Source organism: Lagopus leucura, unplaced genomic scaffold, assembly GCF_019238085.1.
Source record: "Lagopus leucura isolate 7727_CA_CO unplaced genomic scaffold, USGS_WTPT01 Super-Scaffold_73, whole genome shotgun sequence".
Taxonomy (NCBI): Eukaryota; Metazoa; Chordata; class Aves; order Galliformes; family Phasianidae; genus Lagopus; species Lagopus leucura.
The window spans coordinates 64814629-64831283 of record NW_024962252.1 but is presented as its reverse complement, the minus strand read 5'-3'; the positions used below and the strand labels follow the sequence as shown (position 1 = coordinate 64831283).

At 42.8% G+C, this 16655-nt stretch overlaps 1 protein-coding gene across 1 annotated transcript in view; it reads left to right on the top strand.

Annotated features, from left to right (window-relative positions):
• The window catches only part of PCNX2 (pecanex 2), a 149838-nt gene extending 137267 nt beyond the window's left edge, over window positions 1–12571 (top strand). The window contains exons 30-34 of the mRNA XM_042883139.1: window positions 1786–2016; window positions 2364–2638; window positions 3593–3765; window positions 7750–8198; window positions 10891–12571. Of these exons, the coding sequence (XP_042739073.1) occupies window positions 1786–2016; window positions 2364–2638; window positions 3593–3765; window positions 7750–8198; window positions 10891–11064 (1302 nt within the window). The 3' untranslated portion in view covers window positions 11065–12571. The remainder of the gene's footprint in view (window positions 1–1785; window positions 2017–2363; window positions 2639–3592; window positions 3766–7749; window positions 8199–10890) is intronic.
• Window positions 12572–16655: the final 4084 nt, after the last annotated feature.

Genomic DNA, 16655 nt, shown 5'->3' with positions numbered 1-16655 from the left:
GAGTATGTGTTGTTTTACTCTGAGAAACTTCTTTAACTAAAATGGAAAAGCTCAGCATTTGTTTATTTTGCATTTACTCAATATTATTCCTCTGTAGCCCCAGGCTATCCATTGGAGACTATTTTTATTGCAGAGCTTGCCCCTGTCTTTTTCATTTAAACAAAGTAGATGGACATGCCATGTTTCAATTGTGGAAGTACCATAATTATTGGTTCTAGCTTGAAAACAAATGCAATAAATTGATCAATAAACTTTTAAAAAAAATCTATGAATTGATTGAGCTAATTTCATCATTTATTTATCAATCTTTTTGTGATGGGCAATAACCGAGTAACACTTCCATATGTTGTTGGAAGTTACTGCAGAGGAGTTGTGGTTTGAAGGGTTGGTGTCACTGCTGTGTGTTTGATTATGTTGTGCTGTTTCTGTCCCCATTCTGTTTCCACTTGCAAAAATTCAGCACACCTCCACGTAAGTCACTACAAGTTACTTCAGATCAATGCTTGTTTAGCTTGGAATTGATTTTATTCTTTCTCTGGTGTATTATTTAGTCTCATACACTTTGCTAGTGCATGGTATTTATAATTGTTCTGAATGTAACTAAAGTGGAACTGCTGTGAAGTAACCCAAGAAAATTGGACAAAATAATTTTGTGGCTGTAGTCACTGGGCGTGTAACAGCTGAAGAAGTAATGTGATATTGTGGTATCTGTTGATGGATTCATAGTCAGTCATTTTGTTGTAGTTTTACACGTATGAAAAAAAACAAACACTGTAGAACACCGCAGACAATTTTTATCTCCCTCCAGCTTGCCCAAGAGCTCTGCTTCCCATGGTTTTCCATCTTGTCAGTGGATAAGCTCTCATTCTCTCTTTGTCCAGTGGAGGTGTGAGATCAGAACAGGTTATGCTAGAATAAAAATTGTACCTTTCTATATTATGGTTGTTCTACCTCAAACACATGCTGTGTCAAATGACAGTCATGTAAGAGCAGGGAGTAGAGTTCATAGAGTCACAGAATCCTTAGAATTGGAAGGGACCTCTAAAGGCCATCCAGTCCAACTCCCATGCATTGAAGAGTGGCATGCACGGCTAGACCAGGTTGCCCAGTGCCTGATCCAGCCTTGCCTTGAAAATCTCCAAGGACAGGGTAAGCACTATATTTCTGGGCAACCTGTTCCAGTGACTCATCACCATCACTGTGAAAGACTTTTTCCTTACGTTTAACTTAAATCTACCCTCTTTAAGCTTGAAGCCGTTTCTCCTTGTCCTGTCATGGCAGACCCTGCTAAAGAATCTGTCCCCCTTCTTTCCTGTAGCTCCCTTTAGATATCAAAAGGCCGCTCCCAAGTCATCTTGGAGCGCTCCAACAGGTCTGTGTCTCTCCCATACTGAGGATTCCACATCTGAATGCAGTACTCTAGGTGAGGCCTCACCAGTGCAGAGCAGAGGGGCATGGTCATCTCCCTTGCCCCACTGGCCACACTTCTGATGATGCCTAGGATACGGTTGGCTTTCTGGGCTGTGAGGGCACATTGCTCATGTTCAGCTTCTCATCTACCAGTACTCCCAGGACTTTTTTTGGCAGGTCTGTGTTCAATCCTTTCATCCCCCAGCTTGTATTGGTAATGGGTATTGCCTCAGCCCAGGTGGAAGACCTTGCACTTAACACTGTTGGCACTGTCCACAAATGAACAAAACAACCTAGGTTTTTGTTTCTTTTTAATAATTTTAATATTTTCATAAAAAGTCCTGACCTTTTGAGTACTACTTCTTGTATTACCAGGACCAGTTCACCTGCCCGGATGAGTATGAGGACCCAGCAGTACTGTATGAAGCAATCCAATCTTTTGAAGAAAAGGTTGTTATCTGCCATGAAGGTGACCCAGCCTGGCGCAGTGCTGTCCTCTCCAATAGAGAAGAGCTGCTGACCCTGAGGCATGTGGTAGATGAAGGAGCGGATGAATATAAAGTTATCATGCTTCACAAAAGCTACTTGAGCTTCAAGGTTATCAAGGTAAACAAATCATCTTTCTATTACTGAAGTAACTTAGGTCTGTAGTTACAAATATCATTTCTGAGTATTCTGGCCAAAAGAAGTGGTTGATCATAGCTATCAGAGAAGGAATTAGAGGCCGGGAGAGAGTTCTGTTCATTTCACTTTTATTTTCCACCCTTGTATTTGTTCATCACAAATAACATCCCAGGCTTATCCAGGGAGTAATTGCTCATGAGTTTTATCAAACCTGTTGGTACAAAGATACAAGATAAAGATGCTTGCAACTACTACTACTATTCTACAGAGATTATCTAATTCTGTATCTGCAATGTTTTTACATAGTCCACACTGTTTTTTACCTGTAGGTCAACAAGGAGTGTGTCAGAGGACTGTGGGCTGGGCAGCAGCAGGAACTAATCTTCTTGCGCAATCGTAACCCAGAGAGAGGGAGCATCCAGAACAACAAACAGGTCTTGAGGAACTTAATTAATTCTTCATGTGATCAGCCACTGGGATATCCAATGTATGTTTCCCCTTTAACCACCTCATACCTTGGGACACACAGCCAACTGAGGAACATATGGGGGGGACCAGTCAGTTTGGACAACATTAAAAAGTGGTTCAGATCCAAATGGTTAAGGTAGGTGTTACATTTTGGTCTTGCAGATAGACACCCTGTAGTCTTAGTTCAGCTGTATTTTTCTGTTAAGGGGGTAATTGCATATTGTTATCTATGAGTAAAACAGTTGCACGTAACTCAAGATGTAATAAAATAGCCCTACAGATATGGCTGAAAGCATTAACTTATTCTTTTCTTTTAATTAAAATTTTCTATGTTTGTCAAGATTTGTTATCAAACCACTTTATCAGTACAAGCATTTCCCTTTTTTGGAGAAATTTTACTCTTTATGCCCCATAAACAAAGGTGTATTTTCTGTAACTCAGTGATGTGTCAAAACATGAGGAAATGCACTGATGGTTACGATGGGTTATGCGCCGCAACTTTGTCAATACAGATCATCATCTCCACATCATTGCTCATGTTCAAAGCACATCTAAAAATGTGCTTACAATCCACCAAAACTGACTGATTTCCCCTAGGTTCGCATAGCAGGTATGACACCTTCTGTTTCTCATTCATGTGTGAACTTTTCCTACAGTAACAGGGCTATGTGTCTCTTTCTCTCTGCCTGTCTTTCTGCTGCTGTGGCTGAGAAATAGAGGACAGCTTTATGGAAGCCAGCTTGACTGCTAAGGCCAATGCTAAAATACTAAGATTAAGTCTGCTGGCTTGATATGGAAGTTTCCCAGTGTGCAGGTCACTCCCACTGTGCGCTTCTTTGTGACTTGGTGGCTCCATGCAAAATGTTCTTTAAACATCAGTATAACATTTCTCCTAGTCTCCAAAGTTGGGTAACGATTTTGGTTTGTATCACACACAGTTATGTCTCAACTAAACTTACCATGCCATAAAGTGCTGAAAGACTCATAGTTGTATGAGAAAGTATGATTATACATTGTGGGGATACCTAACATTGGTAGCAGGAGTTCTCTGTGCATATAGACTGACCTCTGTGTTTGTTCATGCAAATAGGATGCGTAAGGACTGTCATGCAGCTCACCATGACAGAGGCAACGTTGAAGAAGCAGATACTGGAGGAGCATCTGGCAGCACAGGTAACTCAAGCCAGAGTAGCAGCTCACAGCACACCAGAGATGGAACCCCTCAGTTGCAGCCTTCATCGCAAGAGGCCCACCAGCGTGCAGGTATTTGCACAATTTACTTGTCTTTTTCTGTAGTTTTCTCACCAGGGGCCAAGTGAGCAGATGCTTTCAGGGCTCTCACATATCCAGTGAAAAACTAATTTTAGAAAGACCAATCTTTGGCTTTCCTAGAGACCAAGCATGTGTAGGAGATGTCTTAGCTGATACACTTCCATGTATTTACTGCAAGAGCATAAAGCTAATGTGTTTCATGTGGATCACCAGAGATTTCACTGTCAGGTTACTTCATGTCTAATTTTCGGAGTGGGAGATACTGCTTACAGTATGAGAAATTCAGATGGAGGGAGTCCACATATGATGCCCATTCACTTTGCACGGTGAGCCTGTGCTTACTGTTTTTGGGAACAGCAGAACTGAGAAGTCTGCAAAAATCTTCATTATTTTAGAAGGAGCGTGACAGTTTATTGTGGGAATTAGTCTGGCTGTTCATTAGTGCATGTGGAGAATAAACAAATAGCAGGTAACTTAGTATGCCAATAGAGCAGTTATCAGGAGAAAATTAAATGCTGCCAATCATTCTGTCACTTAACAGCTGAGCCCTTTTTATATTAAATTATGGATTCAAAAGTGCTTCAGATGTGTTCACGCGGTGGAACTGCTGGCCTTCACATTAGGAATACCCATTAAGTTTGCCAGTTGGGTCACTGGGAGATCTTCCCTAAGGGACAGGGATTTGCTGAAAGGTCAAATTAATTGACTTTACAATACAAGTTGTGGTATTACTGTGTCATTTAAGGAGGAGAACTAGAGGGATCTAGCACCTGTTTGTTTCTTGTTAAATCATTTTGACCCATCATTAAAAATAATGGACAGGACCAGAGAAAATCTTGCTGTGAATATGAGTCGTGTCGTAAGGATAAAATAACTACTGCTTTTTAATTAAGTCTAGCTTTAGAGCAATCCCCATGTGCATACTTATAACTTGACACTGCAGTAATCAGAATGGCAAACTTAATTGTAAAATAACGATCCCGAGCATACCGTGCAATAATGAAAATTAATTGTGAATTGCTTAAAAGGATGTATTGGGTATCCAGAAAACCATAGTTAAGAGTGGTCACACTTAATTAAGAAAAGCTACCTGGCTTTCAGGTAAAATGAAGAAATGCACAACAAATGCAAGGAAATGGAAAACAGCAAAGGTAAACCAGAATTCAGTCCTGAGAGACGGTGAGAGAAAAAGAAAATGAATTTTCTGTCTAGCACCATTAGGAACAGTAAAAATAAAGGCTGTTTGGTGCTGTTTCTTTTCTAAGAACATTAGAAACAAAAGAAATTGTAACAGCAGTCTTGAGTCATCACTACAGAAAGACAGAGTTGTCAGTAATGTAGAAAAGAATGTGTCTGTTTTCTATTCAAGAAAATGGAGGTGATCTGTGGTCTGATCATGAAACAGTTCCTTGCATCCTCCCAGCTACAAAGAACATTAAGGAGCAGCTATCAAAGCCATGTGCTTAATCGAACAAATCCAAATAGCTCTCATTCAAGATGGTTTTTAAAAGAGCTGGTTAAGAAGCCAGCTCTGTCTGATCTTCAGGAAGTATCAGGACCGTGAGGCTGTACGAGAGCACTAGCAGCAAACTCACTGTATGTCAGATCTTAAAAAAGATGTGACCAACACAGCTGTGTTAGTCTGACTGTGCATCAGGACACTGGTGGCCTCCCATGCATAATCCTGGTGCCCTTATTTAAAAACATGTATAATTTGGAAGGAGGTTAAAAAAAAAAAAAAAAGATAAAAAATCTGGGAGATGTCCTGTAGGGAAAGGTTAGAAGCTTTCCAACAATTCATATTGTAAAAGTTGCTTTGATCGTAGTCTGCCAGTACTTACCTGGGCAACAGCAGGTGACCAAAGACAGCTGGTTGTAGCAGACTGTAGCAGGTACAACAAAGCTGAACAAATTCTAACTTGAAGTGGTCATTTTTTAGCAGTGAGAGTAAATAGAGTAACAAGTAACTGTAGATTAAGATAGATTCTCCATGACTGCAAACGTTGGATGCATTTCTGAAAAGTAGTTAGTTCCAGGAAGATCTTCAGCCCATGTTACATAGCATGGCAGTGATCCCTTCTAGTCTCACAGTGTATGAATTGAGTGCGTTTCATGCTTTTATATTTCATATTTCATTTTGTGGCCCAGTGCCACTGAGTCTACAAAATGTGTTTGAAGCCCTATTTAAAGGCGTGACAAAAATGGGGAGCATTGGGAACGTGTGGGGTTCTGTTCCAGAGCATCCTTATTTCACGATGCGGTTTGCGGAACAGCCTTTGTTTCCTAATTGCTTTCAGGGACAGAGTTATTTCTGTGCAGATACGGGTGGTCCCCTGTCCAGTGCTCTAACCACTGCATTTGGGATGAGCACTGAATGCTTTTGGGCAGCGGTCAGCTTGGAAGCGTAAATCACAAACAGATGTTTGGCCACATGAGCCCCTGCACAAACACGCACCGCAGCCCCTCGGTTCCAATCCATGCTTTTCATTTAAGAAGGTAACTTAGTAAAATGACCATCAGATGTAGAAACCACAGCACTTGCTTAAGGAAACCCCTGATCCTTAAAAGCCCGCAGCTCACAGCCAGTGTCTGCCTGTTGGTCACAGCTGGAGCACAGAGACATAGGAGAGCTGCAGCGAGAGCCACGTGCATCTGTCCCACTGCTCACATGGACTACAAGGCTTTCATTGTCAGGGATGCTGCTCCACATGTCATTTTCAGAAATTATTTTTTTATTGCTCTGAGTGTAACAGTAGAAATAATGATATATTGTAAACAGGATGGAAAAGTGTCTGGTGCTTGCCAAACCACCAAGGATTTAGACCAGCTGAATGGCTGCAGAGAGGTTACGACCAAGCTCTGCCATCTGACTCTGTGTCAGGATGCCTCAATTCTCTTTGCTTCAGAATCTGAAAAACTGGGGTAATCCCAGCCTTGGAAGGCAGACCTGTGGGTGTAAAATGGCTATAAGGTGTAAATAGCTTGGGTGTGAAATTCTGTGTCACTGGAATCCTTGAATTCAGCAATCATAGTTCACTGAGACAGTGTGAGATGTATGCTGCTTTGTGCTGCAGCACTTCAGTATTTGGAGGGTTTCCAGTGCTTCCCTCCCCTCCATAATTCTGGTATTATTACCACCAACCTGGAAATGCCTGCCAGACTTGCTTCTCCTTGGTGGATCTCAACAGGTTTTCTGCCTTTAGCCTTTTACCCCACAGCTATAGCTAGAAAATCCAAACATCAGCTCATATTAGTGTCTTGAGTTTCCTGGAAAGGAAAAGCCAGGCAGGGCCTCACGTGACTGGGTGTTGGCTGCCTAAGCCTGAGTTGGTCTGTCTGCAGAAGCAAAAACTCTGTGGGAAGCTGTAGTGCCAACCTGCTGCATGCCACCTGTTGGGTTCACTGGCCTATAAGCTGGTTTACTTTTTATTCTGTGCCAATTCATATATACAAGCATAAGAAATACGGAAATGCTTTGTTTGCATTACAATAGTTGATGTAAATGTTTTAAAAAGTGTGTGGAGAAGGTATACATATAGGAAGATAGAAGTTGCACAGACAGCAGAATAGTTTATATGCTCTGTGTACAACAGTGGTGCGCCGAGATGCTGCACAGGATGGATGTAAGGTGGACAGTCAGCATCCCCTCCTTTAGTGTGGTTATCAGGGGAGAGTGGAGCCACAGCAATGCTGTGCTTGAACAGTGCACACAGTGCAGCTTAGGATGTGCATGGCAGAACTGGCCCAAATTCCTCTCTCCTGACCCAGTGCTGAACCACTACAGTGGAGAAAAAAGAAAGGTTCCTGGGTTTAACAATTTCTCGTGCCTGTGATTCTAGGCTTCTTTTAGTGATAAATCCCACACTCATGTGCCAACAGTAATATATGCGCACAGGACATTGTCAATAGCATGGATTTCCTCAGGATGCCACTACAGGCAGCATTTAAGGATATTTATTACTCTTTCTTTTAAAGGCAGGAGGAAACACAGGAGTCAGTCTGTCCAGGCACACGCTGCTTTAAACCAAAGGCCCCCTGTTTCAAGTCACTCTGGACCAATCGCAGAAAGCCGCCAGCCTTTCATGCAGACATCTACATCTGCCCATGAGATCGCCCAGCGGCTCTCAAGCAGCCAGCTGTCACTCCACAACTCGGCCACGTCTGTGTTTTCTCAGTCCCCTGCCGTTCCCACTGCTGGCCAGCTGACTGTGCAGGACCGAGCTGCTGCGATGCTCAGGTCCAGTCTGGCCTCGTCCACCAGCTCCACTCTCAGCCTGCTGTTCGGCAAGAGAAGTTTTTCAAGTGCTTTGGTGATTTCTGGGCTCTCAGCTGCAGATGGAGGTAACACCAGTGACACGCAGTCGTCCAGCAGCATGAACATCGCCATGGGTCCGTCTGCTAGAGCAGCAAGTCAGGGAACTCGGGTAAGGCTGAAGCCCTAACAGCAGCGCTGACCACGAGCTGCTGTGCTGTTCACTGTCAGGTCCCTGTAACATCTTCACCACTGTTTGGTTTCTTCTTTCTCACGTCCAGAAAACAGTCTTTTCTAGATTTTGGTATTTAAATTTTGCATCGCAATGAAATTGAGATTGCATGTGTGTGTTACAAGTGATGGATTCGTTAGTAAGGGTAAGCTGGCTGTTTAAAACATACCTTAGAATCCAGCCTGGGGCAAAGTGCCTTTTCTTTTCACTGAGACCAGAGACTCAGTTCTGAGTTTTAGGTGATAAGTACTATCATGAGCAGACTAAGCAGTTCCTTTCTTGCTTGCTTACCCAGGACTGAATTATTTGTACAAAAATGAATGGCTCCCACTGCACTTTTTCTGTTACCCTCTGTGACCTGAAATGCAATCCAGGACCTTTGGACCTTGTCGCTGAAAGGGTTAGGCAAAGGAAGTCTGTAGGAAGTATTTCCAAAAGGAAACTAAAAGCTTACAGTCTGTGAATCAGCATTTTCTAACAGAAAAACAGAACACAGAAATAACTTGCAGCCTTCGTCCCAGTAGGCTTCCAGTTCAGTTCCCCTCAATTCATCTGCCCTGGAAAATTCAAGGGACGTAGTAGTGTTACTGTTTCATTGTCTCTTGAAATGTATTTCTTTCACTTTGATGGCCATGGGCTGCTTTCCTGTATTTTGAAATGTTTACCTCTAAAGAGCAGTAATATGAAAAGATGAATCAGAGATAAAGGGCAGGGCTGCAACTAGAGGCTGACTGACAACATAATTAAGACTGACTATGGGATTTGGCCTATCAAAATAGAAGTGAAATTGGCAGCAAAAAATGGTATCCTGGGCTCCATCAGAAGAGGGGTGGCCAGCAGGGACAGGCAGCTGATTGTCCCCCTCTACTCTGCTCTTGTGAGGCCCCATCTGGAGTACTGCGTCCAGGTGTGGAGCCCCCAGTACAAGAAAGACAGAGAGCTGTTGGAGTGGGTCCAGAGGAGAGCCACAGAGATAATCAGGGGACTGGAGCACCTCCCTACGAAGACAGGCTGAGGGAGCTGGGCTTGTTCAGCCTGGAGAAAAGAAGGCTGTGAGGTGACCTCAGTGCAGCCTTTAAGTACCTAAAGGGAGCCTACAAACAGGAGGGGGATCAACTCTATGAAAGGGTAGATAACTGCAGGACAAGGGGAAATGGTTTTAAGTTGAGGGAGGGAAGGTTGAGGTTGGATGTCAGGGGTAAGTTCTTTACAGAGAGTGGTGAGGTGCTGGAACAGGCTGCCCAGAGAGGTTGTGGATGCCCCGGCCCTGGAGGTGTTCAAGGCCAGACTGGATGGGGCCCTGGGCAGCCTGGTCTAGTATTAAATAGGGAGGTTGGTGGCCCCTGCATGTGGCAGGGGGGTTGGAGATTCATGATCCTTGAGGTCCCTTCCAACCCTGGCCATTCTGTGATTCTGTGAACAGGAAAACTGAGGATATGGAAAGTCCAAACTACTTTTCTTCTAATATTCTAAATTGTATATAACTTCCCCAATTTTCAAAGACTTCTCTAAATCACAAGTTAAAAAAGCTCCCTAGTCTGTGTGTATTTTGCTCTCAACCCAAAAATGCCATGTATGGTATAGTTCATGAGGTTTTGCCATTAGTTTCAAGAGAAGTTGACTGAATATTACTCACCTGGGTCCAATCCTGCTTCAGCAGGATTACTTATCCTTTTACTTATTACTTATAAGTAATGCTTATTACTCTAATAAGCATTAGAAATGTGTACAGCTGAACATATCAGGCGACAGGGCACAATGCCAACTCTCAGCAATTTCCAAGGTAATTTGTAAGCATTCAGCATGTGTGCAGTTGTGAGTAACAGTGAAGTGATTCACCTCATCTACCTTTAAGACGTGGCATTTGGGTATGGAGTCTCAGTAGGTCACAGAGGTGTTGCCTCTGTACTCAGCAGAGAGGACAATCCAACGCATCCTTACTGCTGTCAGGAGGAAATCTTCCTCTTGGAGACTCATCAGTCTCTGCCAACCACTGACAGCCTTGAATGATACACCTCAAGAGTTACATTTAGATGAGGTGAGTTCTGGCCAAAAAGTAACCGCTCTGAGTCCAGGCACCTATTTGATTGAAAGTACTACGAAGGTATCTGACTTACACCTTAATACAGCGTGGTTCTGGAAAGCTTTCATACTGACGGAGTTGTTACAGTGAGGTGACGGTGTGCATAACATTTGCAGGCTGGTAATTGCATTCCAGTTCTGCGGCAAAAGTTCCTTTGTGAGTTGGATTTAAAATTTGGTGTATTATACAAGCCCCAGACTAACCCGATTTCACTTCTTAGAAGCTGGCCCTGCTTGAAGCAGGGGTTTGGACTGGATGACCTCCAGAAGTCCTTTTCAATCCAAAGTACTTAACAGCTCTCTGTGCTTGTACATCTGTGGCACTAAACCTCTAGCTCCTCTGCTTTTCTTTCCAAATGTATGCATTACAAATACCTGTTCAGTCTTCAGAAGTCCCTTGTGAATTATGCATGTTAAGAATCCCATGCAGTCTCACAGAACGACATTCTTATATCAATTTTTAACTTCTTCACCCGTCACTTCAAAAAAAACCTGAAGTGTTACTTACATTCTGTTTCCTGAGCTCACTGACTCCTCTTTCCCTCTGCAGCAGCTCACCGAGACCTGCGATGCGACTGATGCGACAGAATCGAAACCGCGTCGAGAGCAAGGGCTGTCCCATGCCATACTCATGAGTCAGACCCTGGAGTGCCGAAGGGCCAGCCAGGAAGACATGGCCCTGGAAGACACAGCCTCCCAGCAAAGCCTGTCTGAGGAGCAGTAAGGATTATTGGTAGCGCGAGGGCCACGCGTTTCTCAGAATTCAAGACAGAGTTAAGTCAGGGAGCTGCAGGTGGGTTTATGTTCTTTCAGATTTAACACGTAACCTCCAAACGTTTATTTTTCTAACTTTTAAGCAGGAATATGACAGGGCACGTGTTCTTCAGTTAAAGGCTTTTGGCATGGGTAGGGTTGGAAGATGTTCTAAAAATCATGGTGCCACTTCATCTCAGGTTCTTGTAAATCCCACAGCAATGAACACAACCTGTGTGACATTCCTTCCCATGCAGAGGCACTGACCCACTAGTGGTGACAAAATAAAGTGTAACAGGTGGTGAATGAATGAATACAATAGGAGATACTAACACAACTTAGTGAAAAGCACACGAGACACCTTTCCTGCCATAGCTAGACAGCTGATTGCATGCAAACTAATTGGCATTTGATATATAATGTATAACAAAAGACAGCTTTGAAGAGAAGCAGTGAACATGTACAAGGACAGTACAACGTGTGCTGGAACATTAGACATAAATCTGATTTTTCTTCCCCAACAGCAAATCTCTTTATTTTCCTCCAACACGTTATGCAGGTGGTAATTATGAATAGCAACATAGCATCACGCAGACTGATATACTGCATGCAGCTATACTGAAACTTTGTGTGAACGAACCTTGCTAACACATTAATAAAAGTCAAGTGCAAGAAAGAAAGTAGCCAGTGCATGGAAAGCCTTCACAAAGCATACGGTGCACCTTATTTGCAAAGAAAGCAGCTCTCTATTAACAGCTGCTCTTAGGTATAATCTCATGCTCCTGTTTGGTTTACGACAGTGTTTCTCAAACTGCAGGCAACCAGCCCTCCTGGGAGATGCAAAAGGGCCCGGGAGAGTTCTCCCCGAGGACAGCAAAGTGCAAAGCAGGCTGTAATTACTGTCTGTGTTTGTATTGGGCAGGGAGCAGCTCGATGCCTTTAATTGCTGGACACAGCTCAGTGTCCATAAACACATGTAGCCAGTAATTACACAGAGCTCCAATTTCCCTCCCCCAGAGAAACTGAGCTGCTGCCAGTTTAACAGTTGCATAAAGACAGATGAAGCAAAAAGAGAGACTGTGCTTTCACAAAGTTTGAGAAATACTGATTTACAGGAATGCATGACTGTTTTGGAAGCCAGAAGGCTACAACAAATCCTTAATGTAACATAGGGCATAAACACATGCGTGTTTTTTTTTTTGTTTTGTTTTGTTTTTTTAATTAAAAAATTTGCAGCTATCTGTGTTTTGCTGTCCCTCTTACTGTAACTACCACGGACTGTTTCTAATTCTCCTCATGATAATGTGCAGCCAGGCTGTCCCGGTTAACAAGGAAGCTTTAACGAGAGATGCCCCACCTAAGAGTTATTGGCATTAGATGATACACTGTTGCATTCTAGCTTCCTAGCGTGCCACACTTGAGATGACAAGCAGTAGAACCAAATAACAGCAAGTGAAAATAAAACCATCCAAATATGCTTTGCGTGGCAGCAGTTTTCCAATTTCCTCTTTTATTTTGAATTCTTTTCACTTCCTACCTGTTATGCAATGGAGAAATCTATTGTTTTTCTTTCATGTAGATCTTGACAAATTCATTCCTTATAATGCTCAGCATAATCTAAGCAACATTCTGCTTGCGTTTACAGGCGCAAAAGCAGATTGATACCATGTATTCCCTGAGACACACAGCCATCAGTGTAGCTCAGGCCGTGCTGCTGCCTCCTGCAGCCTCCACATGTGATGTGGAAGAACAACCTGAATACAGCTGCTCCTTTCTGACCACTTCTGGCACATACGACCTCTCCCACCACCCTGCTGGCAGTGTGCTTGGCACTCATTACACAGGACAAAGAAGTTATGGGTGTAGGTGGGGGACTCTCAGTTTCAGGCACCAGCCCTATTTCTCCTTTAGGGGCTTTGCAGTCTCCTGGGATAAGCCACCAACACTGTCCTTCTGGGCTGTTATGCGCAGAAGTGGGGCAAATAGCTGCAGAAAGCACTAAGCTTTCCCAGGTTAGCCTCACCCAGGCTTATTATGAAATCTCAAACTAAAACTTGAATTAACTTCTATCAAAAACAACTCTGTTGGTCTCAACCAACCAAAATTATTCTGTGCATCTACTTCAAGCAAACTAAACCACACGAGAAACAGCTGCCCTTCTTCTGGCTGCATTCACTTGACACCAATGGTGACACGTTCCACCATCACCACTTCTTCAAGAGACTCACCCATATCCATGGCCTCTCTGCACCCTAAGAAAAACAACCACCTCACAGTTCCTGTCTGAGGTAAATCCACCAGGGCCTGGAGGAGACGAGGTGCAATGAGGCTCAGGCTCCTGCTGTGCAGGGCAGCTGCCAGAACAGGCAACTCCTAACTTCCACGTGCAGGCACAGCACACAAGCAAGACTGGGATTCAAACAGAAGTGAGTTCTTTTAGTATCCTAATACAGGTTTTCTTTTTGCTAAAGGTGTCACTGTAGCACAGCAGGTTGAAAAGCAGAAGAGGGGCCATTACTAATAGTATCAATTAAAAAACAACAACAAACAATAACCAAAGATGGCAGCAGAAACTCTCCTCAACGTTGCATTTCTACATGATTTTGGAGATAGCAGGGCTGATGTTACTAAAACTGCTGCTGTGTGAAGTGTTTTTAGATGTGGTCCAATCCCACAGAATTATCACATGCGATGGTTAGAAATAAAACTTGCAACCGGGTACAAGGTTGTACTGACTCTAAAAAACATGAGGTAGAGACAAACCCAGTTAATTATTCTACATCAGTATGTGATGGAAGATACATTTAACACATCTTTTCCTTGGAAGAAATCTGTCCACCAGAGCAGTCAGTACATACAGTTCTTTCATAGAGATGGCAGCAGGGATGATGAGATGGAGCCCCCACCTGCTGCTCAGCTTGTCCCCAGACAATAGCACTGCTGCTGAAGAGAAACATGGCATGGTTTAATCCATGCTGCCTTGACGAGCCCCTCAACATGAGAGAGCAGGGAGGAACACATCCAGCAAGTACAGCAAGCTCCAAGCAGGAGGTTGACAACTGTATGGTGCAACAAGCACAGGTACAGCACTTCAGCCCTTATGTGTGTGTGTGTTATAAAGTGTGGGACATTCACCACCTGCCCTCATTTTGCTTTCCTAAACTCTCTTTTCACTGGTGAGCTCTTGTTCACATCACACAGTGAAAGCTGAGTGAGAAAATCCTAAGGGCGAAACATGCCCAGAGCAGGCCAGAAGATGTTAGTAGCACTTTACCAAAGCCAACTGGAAGCTGCAGAACTGCTCACAGCCACCAGGAATGCCAGCAAGCCCTCAGTGTGGCCTTCAGACCAGCTGGTTCCTACCACAGGAAGCAAGAAGCAAACAGTGATGGGCGCTATTCCCAAAAGTAAGTTCATCCCAAAATACAAATGCCATAAGTCCTGCACGTCCCTCTATTTTGAAGTGTTTAAAAAGGTTTTATATATGTACACATACATACATGTACAAGTAAGGAACTCGAGCTGCCACTAAAAAGTCTCACCTTGTTTCTGCACACAGAAAATTTTGACATTCATGGCATTTAAGACAAACATTATCGAAAGCACTTACCTACCACTGGGATTCTTTATCCCTTGCTAAGACAGACAGGTACTCTTAGTCTAAAACTCTGAAGTTCTTGGAGTCTCTGCAATGCTACCTGCATTTTTAAAGAGCTATTAGTAGCATTTGGTTCCAACTCAAGTGACTGCACTTCTCTTGCTGGGGAATTTAAGTTAAAGATTAGCTGAATTCTATGCAACTCGTAGAAGATTAGGATTATCAGTGAAATCCTCCAGCACGTAATAAGCATCATCTCATCAATGCTTTATTTTAAACTACCCAATTATTGCCATTTTTAGATTGCTCCCTGGACTGGGAGCTGGTATTTACAGCATTTCACTACTGCTTGTACAACCTGAAATCTGCAAGACAGACATCTTACTTATAATTAACTTTGCAGTTGGTCCAGTGTTGAAGATTCACCTCTCATTCAGCCTTCTCAGAGTATTACAAGTCAGAAATGGTCTAATGCATGATAAATAATACAGGCCCTGTTATTCCACACTGTGTGCTATTTATGTTGGATTACAAGCCTCCTTGCCAAAAATGTCCTCAATTCTCAGGCTTTGAGAAAATAATTGGTACCTCACAGTCCCCTCTTTTTTGCACCAATTAAAACCTGCAGGTGCACTAATGTTGTCATCTGGAATCTTGCTGTTACATCAGAGGTTATTTTCACCAAATGTGTGCTATTAGTAAAATTAGCCCATCAGGGGAATGGTGAATGCTGTTTGTTGTTACAGTTCTGTCAAGGCTTTCCAAATATTTTACTAGTGTAAGACCAGAGAATACATTTTTTATCTCTGAAGTAAACACAGAAGCTAACTTCAGTTGCTAATACTGCTTTCTCAGTGCATATTTGGGACAGGCAAGTCATTTCTTTAGGACTGTCTCAGAACACAAAAGCCAGAAATGACTGTTGAAACCATTGAGGATCTCCTGCTGAACACAGATCACAAAATTTCTCTATTTCTCTTAAAAGCACTGTGTAGCTCAAAAGATGGATTTAAAGAACAGCAACAACAACAAAAAAAAAACAAAACAAAACGACTCACCAATCTAGAGCCAGGCAGCAAAAAGTAAGAGCCACTAATGGCAGTGGCAAAAAATACCCTCTGGTTTAAAAGGCTGATGTTTCATTCACAGCAGAGAAGGAAAAATTCACCTCCATTTTGGGTAAGTTGTTCCAGTGACTGACTCCCCTTGCTAAACAAGGTCCCATCAGCACGCTGCTCAAAACTTAGCAGAGCTGAAGATTCTTTTTTTTCCAGTCTAATTATGGAATGCAGTGAGCAGGGCAATATACTTACTCTTATGAGGAACAAACATCACGAGGTGATGCAACTCTTAACACTACTGCCTGAACTGCAGTTTGGAAATCTGAACTCTGCTGTCATCGCTCCTGAAGAAATTCCCCTTCCCAGCCTTTACTTAAGTATCAAATATCTACATTTTAGATTTAAAAGTCAGACCTTCTTTAACACTTCTGAGAATTTTGGTAACTATTTAATCATTGAAAGAAATATTATTCTACATCGTACTTTATAGCTTAACTCATTCCACTGAAATTATAAGGTGTCCAGCATGTAAGAACAGAGAGGCTTATGCTCCAAAGTCTATGGCACACAGCCCTAAGAAAGTGCTTTGTCTTGAGTCATCTAACAAGGTGCCTTAAGAATGCTTTGGATTTAAAATTAACAAACAGACAACAAAAAGCACCAAGCAACCACTGCAGGAGTTCCCAGGCTCCATAGTTTAGATACCTGCATTTCAGAAATTAAATTTAGATTATGGCTTCCATAAACATCTCCTTTCTGAATGAGGTTCTTGTTCCCTTCCAGTAACTCCATTTCGAATATATCGGTATGTTAAAAGTCACAGTGGCCAGTATCCTCTCCTTGTTCAGCAAATTAAACAAGGGCATGAAAGAATTAATAATTTTATGTCATCAAAAATTCTGG